Raw genomic sequence first — 14,959 nt, forward strand, 5'->3', positions numbered from 1 at the left:
TTCCTTCACTGGCTGGAGAATGCCAAAGGCAAGCCTGGTGCAAAGAGGGCTTCAGTCAGCCTAGCAAGTGCAGAGGGTCTGGAGGCCTGAGACGGGCAGAGAGAAAGGGTATACTCCAGTATGGGGGTGGGTGGGGGAACTCAGGAGTTCTAGAAGCTGTGGCCCACCCTGAGCTCTGTAAGTTAAAAGGGGATCAGAAGACACACACCTCCACCTCTGAGCCTGTCAGGTTCTAGGAGCTAGCAACTGTAGGACTGGGTGCGTCCAGGTATTCACTCACACAGACTGTGGGATTCCTACATGTACCAGGTCCAGGAAAACCCAGGGACAGAGGCAGCTAGTGTTCCTTGCAGAGAACAGACTGCAGAGGGTGCCTGAGGGTCCCTGTCAGTCCTTTACCCTGTAGCTGCACAGGCTGGATATCTAGGCTGGCTTCCCCTGCCTGCCTCCTCATTCCCCTCAGGCTATGCACCAGCTAAGGCTGCATCCCTACTGAGTGCAGCTGCTCTGGCCTGGTTCTTGTGTCAGCTCCACACATGAGCACAGCTCACGGCTATGTCCTGCCTCTAGTCCTGCTGACGCACACTGTCCATTCACTTCAGCAGCCTAGTCATTTCATAGATGCCCGTATTGGCACCTGGGCACCCTGCAACACTATCTATGGCAGGGCTAAGGGACCCAGCATAGTGTCGCATAGGACACTTTACCTTGCCCACCCATGGTCCAGCAGTTATCTCTAGATAGCAGCATCCCTAGAAAGCAAGTGACAACTCCAGGCCAAGTCCTGTCTGTTGGGCTACCAGACGATAGTCTTAGACCCAGAGAAGCAGAGGGCAAGAGCTGGGGTTAGAACAGCCAAGGTTAGGCAATGTGTGGAGTGCTGACTGTGGAGGCTGGGTGTGTTCACTCACTTGTGGCCATAACACTGACCCTGAGTGGGGAGCCTTGGCAGAGGTCAAGTGCCCAGCTTGGTGCCAGAACAGTTGAGAATTGCAGCCCTGGACCTGGGAACCGGAACAGTTCATAGGTCCCTCTGTAAAGCACCTCAGTGTTCCTGTCCTTGCTTGGACATTACCTCTCAGAGAGGACATTCTCCTTAAATGCCTCTTCAGGCTGTGAACGCCTCATGATTGAGAGATGGACCCTGACTCTCTCCAACAGCACCTAATTCTGTTGCTGACACCAAGCAGGCCATTAAGGAGTGAGTTAGTGAAGACCCATAGGGCAATCACAATCCCGGCCTCTTCTCACTGTGAACTCCCCTCCCCCACCTTCCCGACAAGCTCACATAGATCCTGGACCCTTATGTCATTAGATACACGGTCCCAGGAGGGTGCTGCGTTATGAATATGCATGCTAGGTATTCTAGCCTGAAGAAAAGGGGCATTGCTCTGGGGAGGTGAGTAGGTAGTGGACCCTTAAAGAGAATGGAGGATGCTGGTTCAAGAGTCCAGAGAGGCTCTCAGGAAGAAAAGGGCTTACAGGGAAGAGGCTTAGTTTTAAGCTGGTGTTCAGGAAAGGGTCAGGGCCCAAGCAGACAATGATGACATCTAGGTAATAAGAACCCTAGTTCTGAAAGAAGACAGGCTGGGGAGGGACAGTGCTCAGGGCGGGGCTCGCCCCAGTGGATGCTTCCGGTACTAGGATAGGCGCGGTCTTCTTTCCCCACGTGACCCTCATCCAGGAATTCTCTGGTCCCGGGAAAGTCAGCGGGCGCGTTCCCGTTCCCGTTCCCGATTCCCGAGCGGCAGTGCGCAAGCCTGGAGCAGCGCACGCCTGCGCCCTGGAGGTGTTGTAGGCGGTCTCTGGGTCGCCCCGCCCGGTGCCCGCGTCCCACGTGACCGGTCGGGGGGCAAACAAGCGATCAGCTGACACCGCTGGACTGCGGCGTCATCCCGGCTATAAGCGCGCGACCTTTAGCATTCAGCTTCGCTCTCGCCGGGCCGCCGCTACCATGCAGACCCTCAGCGTCTTGCTGCTCGCCCTCGGCCTTCTGGCCTCATCCGCCTCTGCGATCATCAGGTGAGGACCCGGCCAGTATCCGGTGATGTGGGGCCGTCCTCCAGAGTCTCGCGTGCTCCAGCGAGTGCTGGAATGCACCTGTTCGCTCAACGAGGCCTTCCGCAGGGCCCTGCAGACTATGGGGCGAGAGACTCAGAATATAGGGGTGTCCTGAACCCCCCTCCACTCCTGTGGTCGGACGGAGGGGACAGTAGAGTGGCCATAAATGAGTTTGGCTCTAACCTCCCCAGCGTGGGGGGCTTCCGAGGAGCAGAGGTGCTCCATGGGTGGGATTTTGATGACTACCAACTCAGCTGTGGAAGTCGGAAGACCCGGTCGGCTCGTGTCCCCAAGAACCTGGGCAGGCCTTTCTTTTTAAGGGACCCTGTTTAACAGCTGTGCCCTGGTGTTTATTGCACAGAAGTTTACTCAAAGATGTTCCCTCTGGTCTTGGGTGGTGAATCACTCCCTCCTCCCTGAGTCCCACAAGTCCCAGAGAGAGGAGGTATGGAGTGGCCCAGTTCAAATACCTTGGGCCTGAGGTCTGCCCCACTGGTGACCAGGCCCTTCTCAGGCCTGTGGACTCAGCCTTTGTGCTAGATGGGGCCTTTGTGGTGGCCTTTGTTTTCCCACTCTGTAGTGGAGTCCTGTTTGTGGCAGGTGGATGAAGCCATAGGCTGCTGCAGCAGAGCTGGCTCGGCCGGCTGGGCACCAGAGCTGGGTGGGAAGAAGTACAGCCTGTAGGCTGCTAGCTGGGAGTGGGTAGCCTCAGTGGAGCCATCGTAGGGAGTGGCCTAGGCTTGATCCTGCCCTGGCCTTGCCCTCCCTACCCTCAAGCTTCCCTTCTCTGGGAAGAGGTGGCATTGCAGTGGTGAAGGGAACGCCAAGCTCCCCGGGGGACTGGGCACCAGAACCAAAGCCACTCTTAGGATCCTTGGTACCTTCGGCTGTTGGCATGTTTCCTGACCCCTACAGGCTGTGTGCCCCTCACCCACTCCCAGGCCAGAAACCTGGCTCTTCCAACCCACCACTCTTAGGCAAGAAGCCTATCTTTCAAGAGTACTCCCTCAGCGTGCCAGGAAAGGCCAGCTGTGACCTTGAATACAAATCCCTGGGCAGGGAAATTTGGTCAAGTGATTACAGACTCAGGCCAGCTCTCCTTGGGAGCAGGAGCAAACTGGGGGTGGAGAGGTGGCCTGGATGACAGGGCAGTGACTCCTTGCTCTGCTGTCTAATGGGAAAATTCCCTATTTAGTGGGCTGCGTGGAGCATGTGTGGACCATGAGTCTTGTGTGGTGGTAGGACACGTAGGTGTACCTGGGTTAGAGTGCTGGGTTTTGTGAAGGGTGACAGGGCTGGCTAGCAAGCATCTGCACGGTTAGGAGAAGAACCTTCGGGGAGGTCAGGGTGATGCTGTCACTGCAAGCCTGGGGATGGGGGACACATCTTTGTAGAGAGTCCACGTGGCAACGGCTGCGGCTAAGGGCCACCAGGTTCGGTGGTTTAGTCCTGGAGTCCTGTGTGCATCTTGCTCTGGAGACACCTGTGCCAGAGCCTTCTCCCCCTGCAGGGGTGGGTTCCTCAGGACATAGGGCACAAGTGCCTGGCTGCAGCCTAACGCAACCCACTAGCCACTAACCCGGGCAAGACTAGGGTAGGCTGACAGAGAGGCCTGGGGACCAGTATGTGTTGCTGATTTCGCCTCTGGAGTGAGAAGCACCTGACGGCGGTGTGGTTGGTGAAGGGAAGGGGTGGGCACACTAGCCAGGCGCACTTGGATGTGAGGAGCGAGGCAGCCTGGAGCCTTCAGTGACTGACTGAACTGAGGAGTCTGGTGGGGATGGGGTGCCCTTAGCTGGTTTGGTGGGCCGCTAGGCCTAGGGTTTTGGGGCAGGAGTTTATTATATGTTGTGGCCAGTTTGAGGTATACGGTGCCATCTGAGTGGACCTAGTTTTCAGGTCCATGCTGGCTGGGAGTCCTTCTGTACTAAGAGGCCTGGAGTATCCTTGGGTGGGAGGTGGGAGGGAGGGCCGCAGTGAAAGCTGTGCCCTAACATGCCTCTCTCCCATCTTAACAGAATCCCTCTGCACAAGTTCTCATCTATCCGTCGGACCATGACGGAGGTGGGCGGCTCTGTGGAAGACCTGATCCTTAAGGATCCCATAACCAAGTACTCCATGCAGTCATCTGCTAAGACCAAGGAGCCAGTGTCAGAGATACTCAAAAACTACCTGGATGTGAGTGGGGTTGTATTTGGGGGGGGGGGGGCTCACTTTGAAGGTGAATGTGGGAGGGGCTAGCTTCCTGGGAACTAACCAGTAGTTCTTCATGGGGCAAAAGTCAGTCGGTTGGGCTTCCAGGTTCAGCCACTTCCTTACTTAGCAGCTCCTCATTCCCGCCATCCTACAATCCTTGCTCCTCCTGCCTTGACAGGGGCCTACTCAGGCTAAAGGATGGAGTAGGGTGGCCTTGCTTGGTACTTGCAAGGAGGTTCTTCCTGGGTCTTGAGGGTTTTCCTTTGTTTTGTTGGTGGTACTAGGATTGAGCCTGGGACCCCGTGCAGGATGGGCAAGTGCTTGATCACTGAGCACACCGCCAGTCATGCCCTCCCCAACCCCACATTAAGTCTTGGACACTGACTTCGCAGTTCAGAGCTGGCTTGCTAGCTCAGAACTGCTGCTGGTGTCCAGTCTCATTCTCAGGACTATCCCGTGGTGTGTAGAGCGGCCTGGAAGCAAACCCAGTCTGCTCCTGGGCCTGCCCTAGGGCTGAGATGTAGGAGCCTGGGGGAGCAGTTCCTGGACCTATTTAGGTATAACTTGCTGGAGCCTCTGTGTGGGTGGTCCCGTGCGAGGCTAGACTGATCCCCTGGGCCCAGTACCCTCACTTTGTCAAACCCCCAGGACCAACTGCCTCTTTGCTTTTTTAGCCCCCACCCCCTTTCTGGGGATTGAACTGGTTAGGGCCTTGTGCATGGTAGGCAGTTGCTCTGTACCCACTTTCTACTTTTTATTTTGAGATAATTGCCCAAGCTAGCCTTGAACTTGGAGTCCTCCTGTCTTGACCTTCTGAGTAGTTGGGATTACAGGTCTGGCTCAGCAGCCCACCACTGTCTTTGAAGGGGAAACAGGCTCAGAGAGAAAACATTTTGGAAGTCACATAGTGAGCCAGCTGGTCCCAGCTCTGTGGAAGGTTCTAGGCTAGAGCCTGACATCTCTTATGCCCCTGCCTCCAAGTCTTATAAGCCCAGGATGGCTGTACAACCCTGGGCTATGTGCCCACTGGGCTGAATTGGCAGTGACCTCTGCCTTGTCTTACTCAAGCTGTGGCAGTGACAGGAAGCATGAAACCCAGGCTCATGACTGGCTGAAGAAGATGGAAGGTCTGCCTGTCTGAGTCCAGCTGGCTACTACAAACACACACACACACACACACACACACACACACACACACACACACACACACACACACACACACACACACACAGAGTACAGTTTGCTGAGTAATGCTCTTTCCCCTCCCTAATCATTTCTCTTGGGTTTTCTGATGCTAGCTGAAGTTAAATGAGATTGGACCCTGGGTCTTGTATCCACCAGTGAGTGGTTCAGGCTCCTTCCTGGGTAGACTGAGTGTGGGTGACTAGCCACTAGTTAACAACTAGGTTTCCCCTCAGAGGGATTTGGGAACCCATGTGTCTGCCTCGCCCCTGGAGTTGGCAGCCCTGGTGGTCCCTGCTGTCTCTGTGAATAAACGGGAAACCAAGGCCAGCCTTCTCCGCTAGGAAGCAGTGACCAAGTTGGGGGCAGTACCACTGCCTCCAGGGGTGGGCCATCTCATCATTGATTCCACAGGACAGTCTCCAGACTAAGGCCTGTGGAGCAGATACAGGGCAGCAACGAAGGCCCTCAGAGTCCGGTGTGATACTGTGATACAGGGGCCTTCCTGACTGGCCTTCTCCATCACTGGGCTCGTGGAGGGCCAGGCCTGCCTGACCCCTGGTGTCATCTTCCACTTGTCTAGTTCTTTCCCAGCCCCATAGTACATTTGCTGAAGAGGCCCAGAGTCCTGGAGTGTTCAGTACTGGGGTCTCAGGCCCACCCTTCTAGAATCTAGTCTTTGGAAATCTCCCTACCCCTTCAGGGTTCAGTAGGTGGAGACAGATGTGCTAGCTGAGGCCTGGACCCCAGGGCACTCCTTCTCTCAGCCTGGGCTCTTTAGGCTTGGTTTCCTAGACGGCCAGAAGCCCTCTCGGATACCTCCTCTCACCCTGATGAACATTGTTCTTCTCCTAGGCCCAGTACTATGGTGAGATCGGCATCGGGACCCCCCCACAGTGTTTCACAGTCGTTTTTGACACCGGCTCCTCTAACCTGTGGGTCCCCTCCATTCACTGCAAGCTGCTGGACTTAGCCTGCTGTGAGTCTCCCTGCTGTCCTCTCTCCCAGCCCCTCTGCCGAGGATCTAGAGGAGAGGCTAGGGCGCCGGTGAAGGTGCCTGGCTTGGCTCTGTTACACTCTCAGCCATGCCCAGTGGCCTTTGGAACAGTCAGGGTGACAGAGGCCCTGTTGTGGGGGCCCCTGAACAACTGGTATTGACTTCCCTCTCTCTGGAGAGCTGGGGTTCCAGCCCCATCTCTTGATCCGAAAGGTTGAAGTCCAACCTTTCTGGGAGGCTATGAGAGGTGGGTTGGGCTTGAGATTTGTGGATACCCAGATTCAGACCACCTCGTGGACAAGGATTTCCCACATATCCACCACATCCAGCAGGCCCTGCTCTTCTGCTCTGCCCTGAGGTAACTTGTCAGCTGCAGCCTTGTCATTGAGGCTGGGAACCTTGCTGGTCAAGGATGGAGCAATCTGAGGGCTGGGCCACATGTAAGGCCAAGATCAAGGCTTTGGGAATATGGTCCAAGGGGTCCTCAGTGTGTGGGCCTAGGTCATGGCCAAAGGCCAACTTAGAGAAGTAGCCTGGGCTCCTCCCACAGCATCCCGGGGAGGCCAGAAACCATGGTGGTGGCAAGCAGACTAACGGCCTTGTTCTCCTGCAGGGCTTCACCATAAGTACAACAGCGGCAAGTCCAGCACCTTTGTGAAGAACGGCACATCCTTTGACATCCACTACGGCTCAGGTAGCCTCTCTGGGTACCTGAGTCAGGACACTGTGTCGGTGAGTCCCTGCGGCCTGTCCTGGAGCTCAGAGGCCCTGTTGTGGCAAGGGGTTCACCTTGTGAGCACCTGCAGCTGAGGAGAGAGGGCATGGTAACTCCAGCCATCTGAGAGGGCTGCTGAATTTGGATAGCTATGGTGGTATCGAGTGATAGGGAACAGGGACAGACCTGCTAGGTTAGGATGCCACTTGAACAAGGCCCTAGGGCAGGAGAGCCCAGCATACTTGATGCTAAGAAAGCAAATGGGAAGGACATAGGAGTGGGCAGCCTTATTGTGTCAAACTGGAGGGATGGCCAGGAGCCCCCAGGGTTGGCAGAGTGAGTGGAGAAGCAAAGCTGGGGTGTGCAGTGTTGACTAGTCGGGACCACCACCCTGAGCAGCTGCTGAAGCCATAGGCGGATCTGCTGCGTACTGGCTGGTGTTGGGGACACTGGCTGAGGAGGACTGTGCTGGATGCTTTAGATTTGAGGTGCCAGCTGGGTGTCTTTTTGTTTTGTTTTTGTTTTTCGAGACAGGGCTTCTCCGTGTAGCCTGGGCTGTCCTAGAACTTGCTCTGTAGACCAGGCTGGCCTCAGATTCAGAGAAATCCACCTGCCTCTGCCTCCTGAGTTCTGGGATTAAAGGCATGTGCCACCGTCACCCAGCTGCCACCAGAGTGTCTTAAGACCTTGAGGAATGCCGGGCAGTGGTGGCGCACGCCTTTAATCCCAGCACTCGGGAGGCAGAGCCAGGCGGATCTCTGTGAGTTCGAGGCCAGACTGGTCTCCAAAGCGAGTTCCAGGAAAGGCGCAAAGCTACATAGAGAAACCCTGTCTCGAAAAACAAATACAAAAAAAAAAAAAAAAAAAAAAAAAAGACCTTGAGGAAGGTCTGGGCCAAGGGACCAGGCCTGGGGATAGAAAGGGTCCCTGAGATGGCCTGGAACCCCCTGTCCATGCTGACACGAATGCCGTAAAGGAGCCAGGAGAGAGTGTGTTTGGGATGGGTTCTTTGTCTGTCTGTAGGGGGATCTTACAGGCTGAACCTTCTTCCCCAAGGAGAGGCCATCCACCACGCCTGAGTTAGCATCAGGACAGCAGGATTGTAGGGGTCAGAGGGCAGGAAGCTGCAAATCCCATCAACTGGGCCCTATTGGTTGGGGCTGGGAGTCTAGCCAACATCCTGTTCATCTGGCCTTTGTCTGGAGAGTGACACCTTATACCTATGAGATCAGAGCTCTGCCCTTTCCCTGTCTGTGGAGGGCTCCTTTGTGATATTTCTCAGGGGCCCCTCGGTACACAGGATGTTTTTAACTACCCGCATTACATCCTTCTGACATGTCCTCCACAGCAGCTCCTTCCACTTCCTGCTCTGGTTCTGTCTGCAGCTTCAGCTTGGTAGGCAGGCAGATGGTGGGCAGAGTGGCTTCAGGGTGGCAGTTGCTGTGGCTTACCCAGCTGCTCAGGCTGCAGGCTCAGTGGCTTGTCCCCATGTCTGAGGGCAAGAACAACACTGTCCTGGTTGATATAGATGTGGAGGGGTGTAGGTGATGGGAGCTGAGGCTGTAGCATCTCACTCTCTCTCTGCTCCCTCTTCTCATCTCTGGTTAACACAGTGTCCTCATAAGTCCCTCAGCGAGGGACTTTTTTTTTTTTTTTTTTTGATACCATATCCTTGTCTCTAGCTGTGTGGCTATGTTCAGCCATTCTATTCACCCTCTCTGTTTTTTTTTTTTTTTGGTTGTCTTGAAAGGGAATGTCAGCTGTGACATATGTATTCTGGCCTGCAGGTGCCATGTAAGTCCCCGCAATCGGGAGGTATCAAGGTGGAGAAACAGATCTTTGGAGAAGCCACCAAGCAGCCTGGAATCACATTCATCGCAGCCAAGTTTGATGGCATCTTGGGCATGGCATACCCTCGTATCTCTGTCAACAATGTGGTTCCAGTCTTTGACAACCTGATGCAACAGAAGCTGGTGGACAAGAACGTCTTCTCCTTCTACCTAAACAGGTGCAGCAGGAGAGGCGTGGCTCGCACCTTCCCCCGGCTCAGCTCCAGGGGGAGGGATATGGCTGGGATGTCTGGCAGGCAGGAGTTACTAGTATCTGCCTGGGAAAGAAAGCCATATGCCAGGAGCTTCAGCTAGGAGGTCTTGGCTGTTGGGGTTTTCCTCCTGTGATCAGGGTGGTTAGGGTTCTGGGACTGGTGAGAGCAGATGTGGCCCCTGCTTGGGCTGCCGGTGGCTGGGAGAGACATGGGTATGAGTCCTGATCTGTGACACAGCTCTGGAGCCTTCCATAGTCAGAAGTCAGTGGCGGAGGGGGGTGGGGGATGGAGTGGAATGCGAACCCTGGTTATACACTGAGAGTGGTATACACCTTCCTGTTCGCAGAGATCCTCCCCACTGTACAAATGACACCCACCTACGCACACACATACACACACGACCTTGCAAGGAGCCGCCAGCATGAATTTCTTGCCTCCTGCAGGCCTGTCCAACAGTAGCTTTCAAACAAGATGGACAGCTGAGCATATGGGACTCCTCACTTACTGGGTTCAGCTCCTGGGTGTGGGCTGGGTGTAAGTAGCTGGCCTCCTACTCTGAGCTGCTGCTGCTGCTGCTGCTGACCACACCCTCCTCTCTGGGCTCACTTACTTGCATGCCTCAGCAAGGGTAGCCTCCAAATGCCCATTCCATGCTGTTTCCAGACCTGACCCCCTAGCTCCTGACTGTTTGTCACTGGCCCTGTACCAGCCCAGAATCTTCTAGTTTTGCTTTTCCCTGTCTACTTCTGTCCCTTGCTCAGCTCTGGGCAAAGTGGCTTCCTAGAGGCAGGGGCATGGTTGAATGGACAGTGTTATTAGACCCATGGGCTCTGCTTTCTAGAGCAGGAGGATGCCCAGAACTTGGCCAGGTAGGGCCTAGTGACACATATCTTTCATCCCAACATTCAAGAGGCAGGGGCAGGAGGATCTCTGTGAGTTTGAGGACAGCCAGGACTGGACAGCCAGTACTACATATAGAGACACTGGCCAGGTCACAGACTGGAGACCTCTGTTTTACTTATCAATAGTAGTCTTCCCAGGCCCATGGTGCATTAGGGCCTAGTGGTCTTCATATACCACCCGCCTGTAAGTCTCAAGGCTTGGTTCTAGGATCTCAAGATAACCTCTCTTGCCGGAATCTGTTTTCTGGGAGGAGTGCCCCTCCCACCCCCACCCCAGGCTCAGCAAGTAGGAAAGGATGTGGTAGCTACAGCTTAGGCCCCAGGACACTTACTCTGCCAGCCAGGTCTCAGGCTGATGACCCACAGGTGTGGCTGCTGAGCAAGCAGGTGTGAAACCAGCAAAGTGAGGGACTGTGGCTGTGTGACCCGGTGTGTGGGTGGGACTTGGGTGAGGAGGGAAGAGGCAGGGCCAGTACCCATCATCTTTCCATCTGAGCTTTTAGAGGTGATGACAAGCCAAAGCCAGGCAGGGTGGAGTCTGGGGTAGGAGAACAGGATGAGGCTCAGAGCTCCTGAATATAACACAGGCTGGGAGGAAGGTGCGGAGCCCAGTTAGGAAGGCCTGGCAGGATGGCAGATCCTGAAATGAAAATGTTCTCTCAGGTTTAGGTGGTTGTGCCCCAGGATGTGCCTGGCCAGGCATGACATTCACATTCCCCTGTCCCTTGGGTTAGAGGTGACAAGCTTAGACGTACTGTTTAAGAACATTCAGCCTTGTAGCTATATACCACACTCCCTTATCTGCTTGAGGGTGTTGTGGTGGGCTTTCCCAGTGAGACTAGAGGTGGGGGAGTTGAGAGAAGGCTCTGGAGGAGAAGCTGAGAGCAGGTGCAGAGCATTCCTAGACAGCAAGTGCTATAGCTGTGGATGGAGCCAGCTTAGCCTCTCAGGGCCGTGGCCCCGGCTTCCTCCTAGAAGCCTGCCGTGAGTTTTGCCAGGCAGAGAGCATCCCTGTCCTTTAGCTCCAGCCTGACTTTAGTCTTGGCTTTGGGCACCAATGGCTGAGCCTCGCCCCCCCCCTCCCCCCCCCAAGCCAGCAGTCCAGCAGAGAAGGACCAGCTATACCCAGCAGCTTATGTGAGACTAGGTTGGAAGCCCCTCCCTGGGGTGAAAGGCTCTGCCTTTCTCTTTTCTCTGAGTCTTCCCATCCCTGTGGGATCAAGGATGCGCAGCAGGGCCGCAGATCTAGAAATAGGAATTTTGCTTAGGATCTCAGCTTTAGGCTGGCTGTACTCTAGGCTTATCCCTGGCCAGGCAGGACATCATGAATGTGTCATGTTGGAAATATAGATGGACATGTTTGTGTCCACAGTGTTAGAATTTCTTGAATAACTATAAATTCACAAGCTAAATAAGTTTTATTTATTGCTGTTTGCCAAGTAATCCCAATTTTGCTTGATAGCCAGCCACTGGGATCACAGGTTTTTCTTCAATGTTTTCATTGCTGTGTGTCTGTGTGGGAGTATGTGCACATGAGTGGAGGCCAGAAGAGGGTGTTGGGATTCCCAGGAGCTGGAGTTATAGCTGTTGGTGAACTTTCTGACTTGGGTGCTAGGAACTAAAATCAGCCCTTTGCGAGAGCAGCAAGCTCTCGTAACCACGGAACCATCTCTCCAGCCACTTTGTTTCAGATCTTAATTACAAACGGGCCACACGTTACCCCTCACACAATGCTTCTATATGTTCATGTTCCAAAATAGCAAAGAAAGTGTTGCAGAGGCTGCAGAGCCCGGGAGAGGCTGTAGATAGAGAGCTGATACGAACACCAGAAAGAATGTAGGGAACCACATAAGAAGTCTTCGGACTCAACATCAGTTGTAGGTTTGGGCGGCAGGCCTTTTTCAGGGTCACTTTGGAAGTTCACCGAATTCAGAGGCAAGAGAATCTATTTGAGCCTACAGCCTGGGGATAGAATCAAGGGTCCTTTGCCATGATAGTATTCCTGGACCAGGCTCATGCTGAGTGACTGGTCAGTATGCCTGCTACATTTCAGCCTTGGGTTGTCTCTTTGGAGTCCCAGGTAAGGGGTTTCCATCTGGTGTGGCTGATAAGCTGGAGTCTGTTTGAGCTGGGATCTGATAGTTGCAGTTGTCATTTATCAGTTTGTTTCTCCTGGTGTGCTGACAGATGGTGGGGATTTGCTGGTGTCAATAAGATGTAGAGTCACTCCTGCTGCTTACACACAGAGTGGAATAACTTGGGCTAAGGATGTTGCTTTATATAGTGGAATAGTAACTCAAGTCTAGGTGAAGTTGCCATTCTGGACAATATAGTGACCCAGAGCAGGTCCAGCTGTATTCAGCAGCTCCCCAGGTCTGTCCCCCAGGAAGCCCTCCTTGGTTGCCCCACGTAACTCCTTCCTTCTGATCTCTGGCCCTCTGATGACCCTCCTATGCTAGTGGGTGGAGTCTGACTACTTCCTCTCTTCCTAGGGACCCCAACAAGCAACCTGGAGGGGAGCTGATGCTTGGCGGCATTGACTCCAAGTACTACGAGGGAGAGCTGTCCTACCTGAATGTCACCCGCATGGCCTACTGGCAGGTGCACATGGACCAGTGAGTCATGGGTGTGGCTGGGGGTGGGGTGGGAGTGTTATGGAGGTGTGGCATTGGGAAGCCTGGGGCCCTACCAGCCCTCTGTGACTACTTCGCCATTTGAGTCTTTTCATTTTGCAACCCTGGACCGTTCAGGGTCCTGCATGAGTTGGTTGGTCCTGACAAAAAAGAAGTATGTGTCTCCAGGACCATATCTAGACAAGCTCTGCCCCAGACTCACCTGTGACAGGGTGAGGTAATGGAGACACTCTTGCCCCATAGGTTGGATGTGGCCAATGGCCTGACCCTGTGCAAGGGAGGCTGCGAGGCTATCGTGGACACAGGGACGTCTCTTCTGGTGGGGCCTGTGGAAGAAGTGAAGGAGCTGCAGAAAGCCATTGGAGCGGTACCTCTTATCCAGGGCGAGGTAAGCCACAGGCCTGTGCGGGCTGGCCAGCAGGCAGAGGGGGTTCCGGAGGCCATACCCTCAATGCCACGTTCTCTTTGTGTCTCTCAGTACATGATCCCTTGTGAGAAGGTGTCCAGCCTGCCCTCTGTCACCCTGAAGCTAGGAGGCAAGAACTACGAACTATCCCCAGAAAAGTATATACTCAAGGTGAGTGGGTGCGGGCAGTGGCAGTGTGAATCTGGGACACCTTGGGTGAGATGGGAACCTTGTGATCATGTGACCGTTCTGGCCTTGCAGGTGTCGCAGGGTGGAAAGACGATCTGCCTGAGTGGCTTCATGGGGATGGACATACCCCCTCCCAGTGGGCCGCTCTGGATCCTGGGCGATGTCTTCATTGGCACCTACTACACTGTGTTTGACAGGGACAACAATCGGGTCGGCTTCGCCAAGGCTGCCACACTCTAGCTTGCCCCTTGCCCACCAGCAGGGAAATGGATCAGAGTCCAGTAGAGGAAGCCAGCCAGCCCCACCCTTCCACCTGCCCCACTCACTCACATTCACACTCGCCTGGCATTGCTGGGCCCTTGGGAGGCCTGGCTGGAGCTGGTCCAGCTGTTCTGTTCTGTGGTTCTGTCCCTGGGTTCAGATTGCTGCCCTCTGCCTGTCTGAAGGAGGCCAAGGACCACCCAGTACAAGGGCTGCCTTGAAAGGCCCCTACTGGTTTGGTAGTTTTCCTTGTCCTGCTGCCCTTTGCTGTGGGGGCAGCATTCCAAAGCAGGCCAATAGTTCTTGGGATCCCTCCTAGAAACCTTACCTAGGTCCCTCACCCAGCCTGGGGATGGCACCAGGCTCCACTGCCCCACTGTTTGTATCCTGGCCTGATAGAGGCCTGAAGATGAACCGGAAGGAAAGCCATGAACCTGGGATGTCACCTGGGGCCTGACCTCACCCACCCGGGAAAGCAGGCCTTAGCCTGGGGCAGAGGCAGGATGGCTGACTGGTTTTGGCTGGCCTCTGCCGCCTTCGTCCTGGGCCATGTGGCTGGGAGCCAAAGCTGGTATACAAATACAGTTGTTTTGGACCTCCTTCTCTCTGGACTGCTTCTGAATTGGGGTCTGGGGATGTGCTTCTGAGGGCTCATTCGATCACTCAGGGTCAAGCTGGCTGGGCTGGGGCGGGGCTGGAGCCCAGGTTTGGCTTTCAGGGTCAGGCAAGCCCACAGAGAGGACTCTCAAGGCTCTGGCTTGCTGTCTGGCCTTGTGGGCAAGATGAGTCTGGGCTGGAACTGGCAGTTTCTGGGACCTCAGGCAGCAGTCAGCAGCCGGATGTGGCCTTGGCCGGAGACTGGTGCAGGCCTAGAATTCTGGGGTAGGGCCTGTGTTGAATCATTTTTCAGAGGTGGCCAGGCCAACACCTGCTACACTTCGCCAGGAAACCACCCTGTCCCCAGAGGAAATGGAGCGAGCCCCATTGGATATCTAGGCCTCCATACATTCCCTTCTCAACAGTCCTTCAGCTGCTGCGGGGTGCTGTGGGCAGCCTCCTGACTGGGCCTCTGCTTTTCCAGTCAAGCTAGTGCTGAGTCTGCGTGCCTGGGGTCTTCGGGTTCATAGATCAGAACTCCTTGGTCATGAGCCGCAGTCACTGTACAAGCATTGGTGTGAGGGGTGGGTCTCAGGAGAAAAGGGGTGAGCACAGGTTGAAATACAACGGTGGAGGCAGCCAGCAGGTTTCAGATAGAGTAGGAATTCCCGAGTCCTTTCTGGTAGGGCGGGGATTCCTTTTGGAACCAGTAAGCCTGGTCTTGGAGCCCCTTCCCCACACCAGCAGGTGCAGGATACAGGTGGTATTGTCCCCCT

General features: G+C 54.9%; 1 protein-coding gene across 1 annotated transcript; it reads left to right on the forward strand.

The window, feature by feature from the left end:
* Positions 1-1,845: 1,845 nt before the first annotated feature.
* On the forward strand, positions 1,846-14,189 carry Ctsd (cathepsin D). The gene is made up of 9 exons (XM_028870723.2): positions 1,846-2,022; positions 4,080-4,239; positions 6,295-6,418; positions 7,050-7,168; positions 8,939-9,159; positions 12,590-12,712; positions 12,974-13,118; positions 13,209-13,307; positions 13,398-14,189. The coding sequence occupies exons 1-9, from the start codon at positions 1,955-1,957 to the stop codon at positions 13,563-13,565; spliced, it is 1,227 nt and encodes a 408-aa protein (XP_028726556.1). The 5' UTR covers positions 1,846-1,954; the 3' UTR covers positions 13,566-14,189.
* The last annotated feature ends 770 nt before the right edge of the window (positions 14,190-14,959 follow it).

The sequence above is a fragment of the Peromyscus leucopus genome, chromosome 1, assembly GCF_004664715.2.
Source record: "Peromyscus leucopus breed LL Stock chromosome 1, UCI_PerLeu_2.1, whole genome shotgun sequence".
Taxonomy (NCBI): domain Eukaryota; kingdom Metazoa; phylum Chordata; class Mammalia; order Rodentia; family Cricetidae; genus Peromyscus; species Peromyscus leucopus.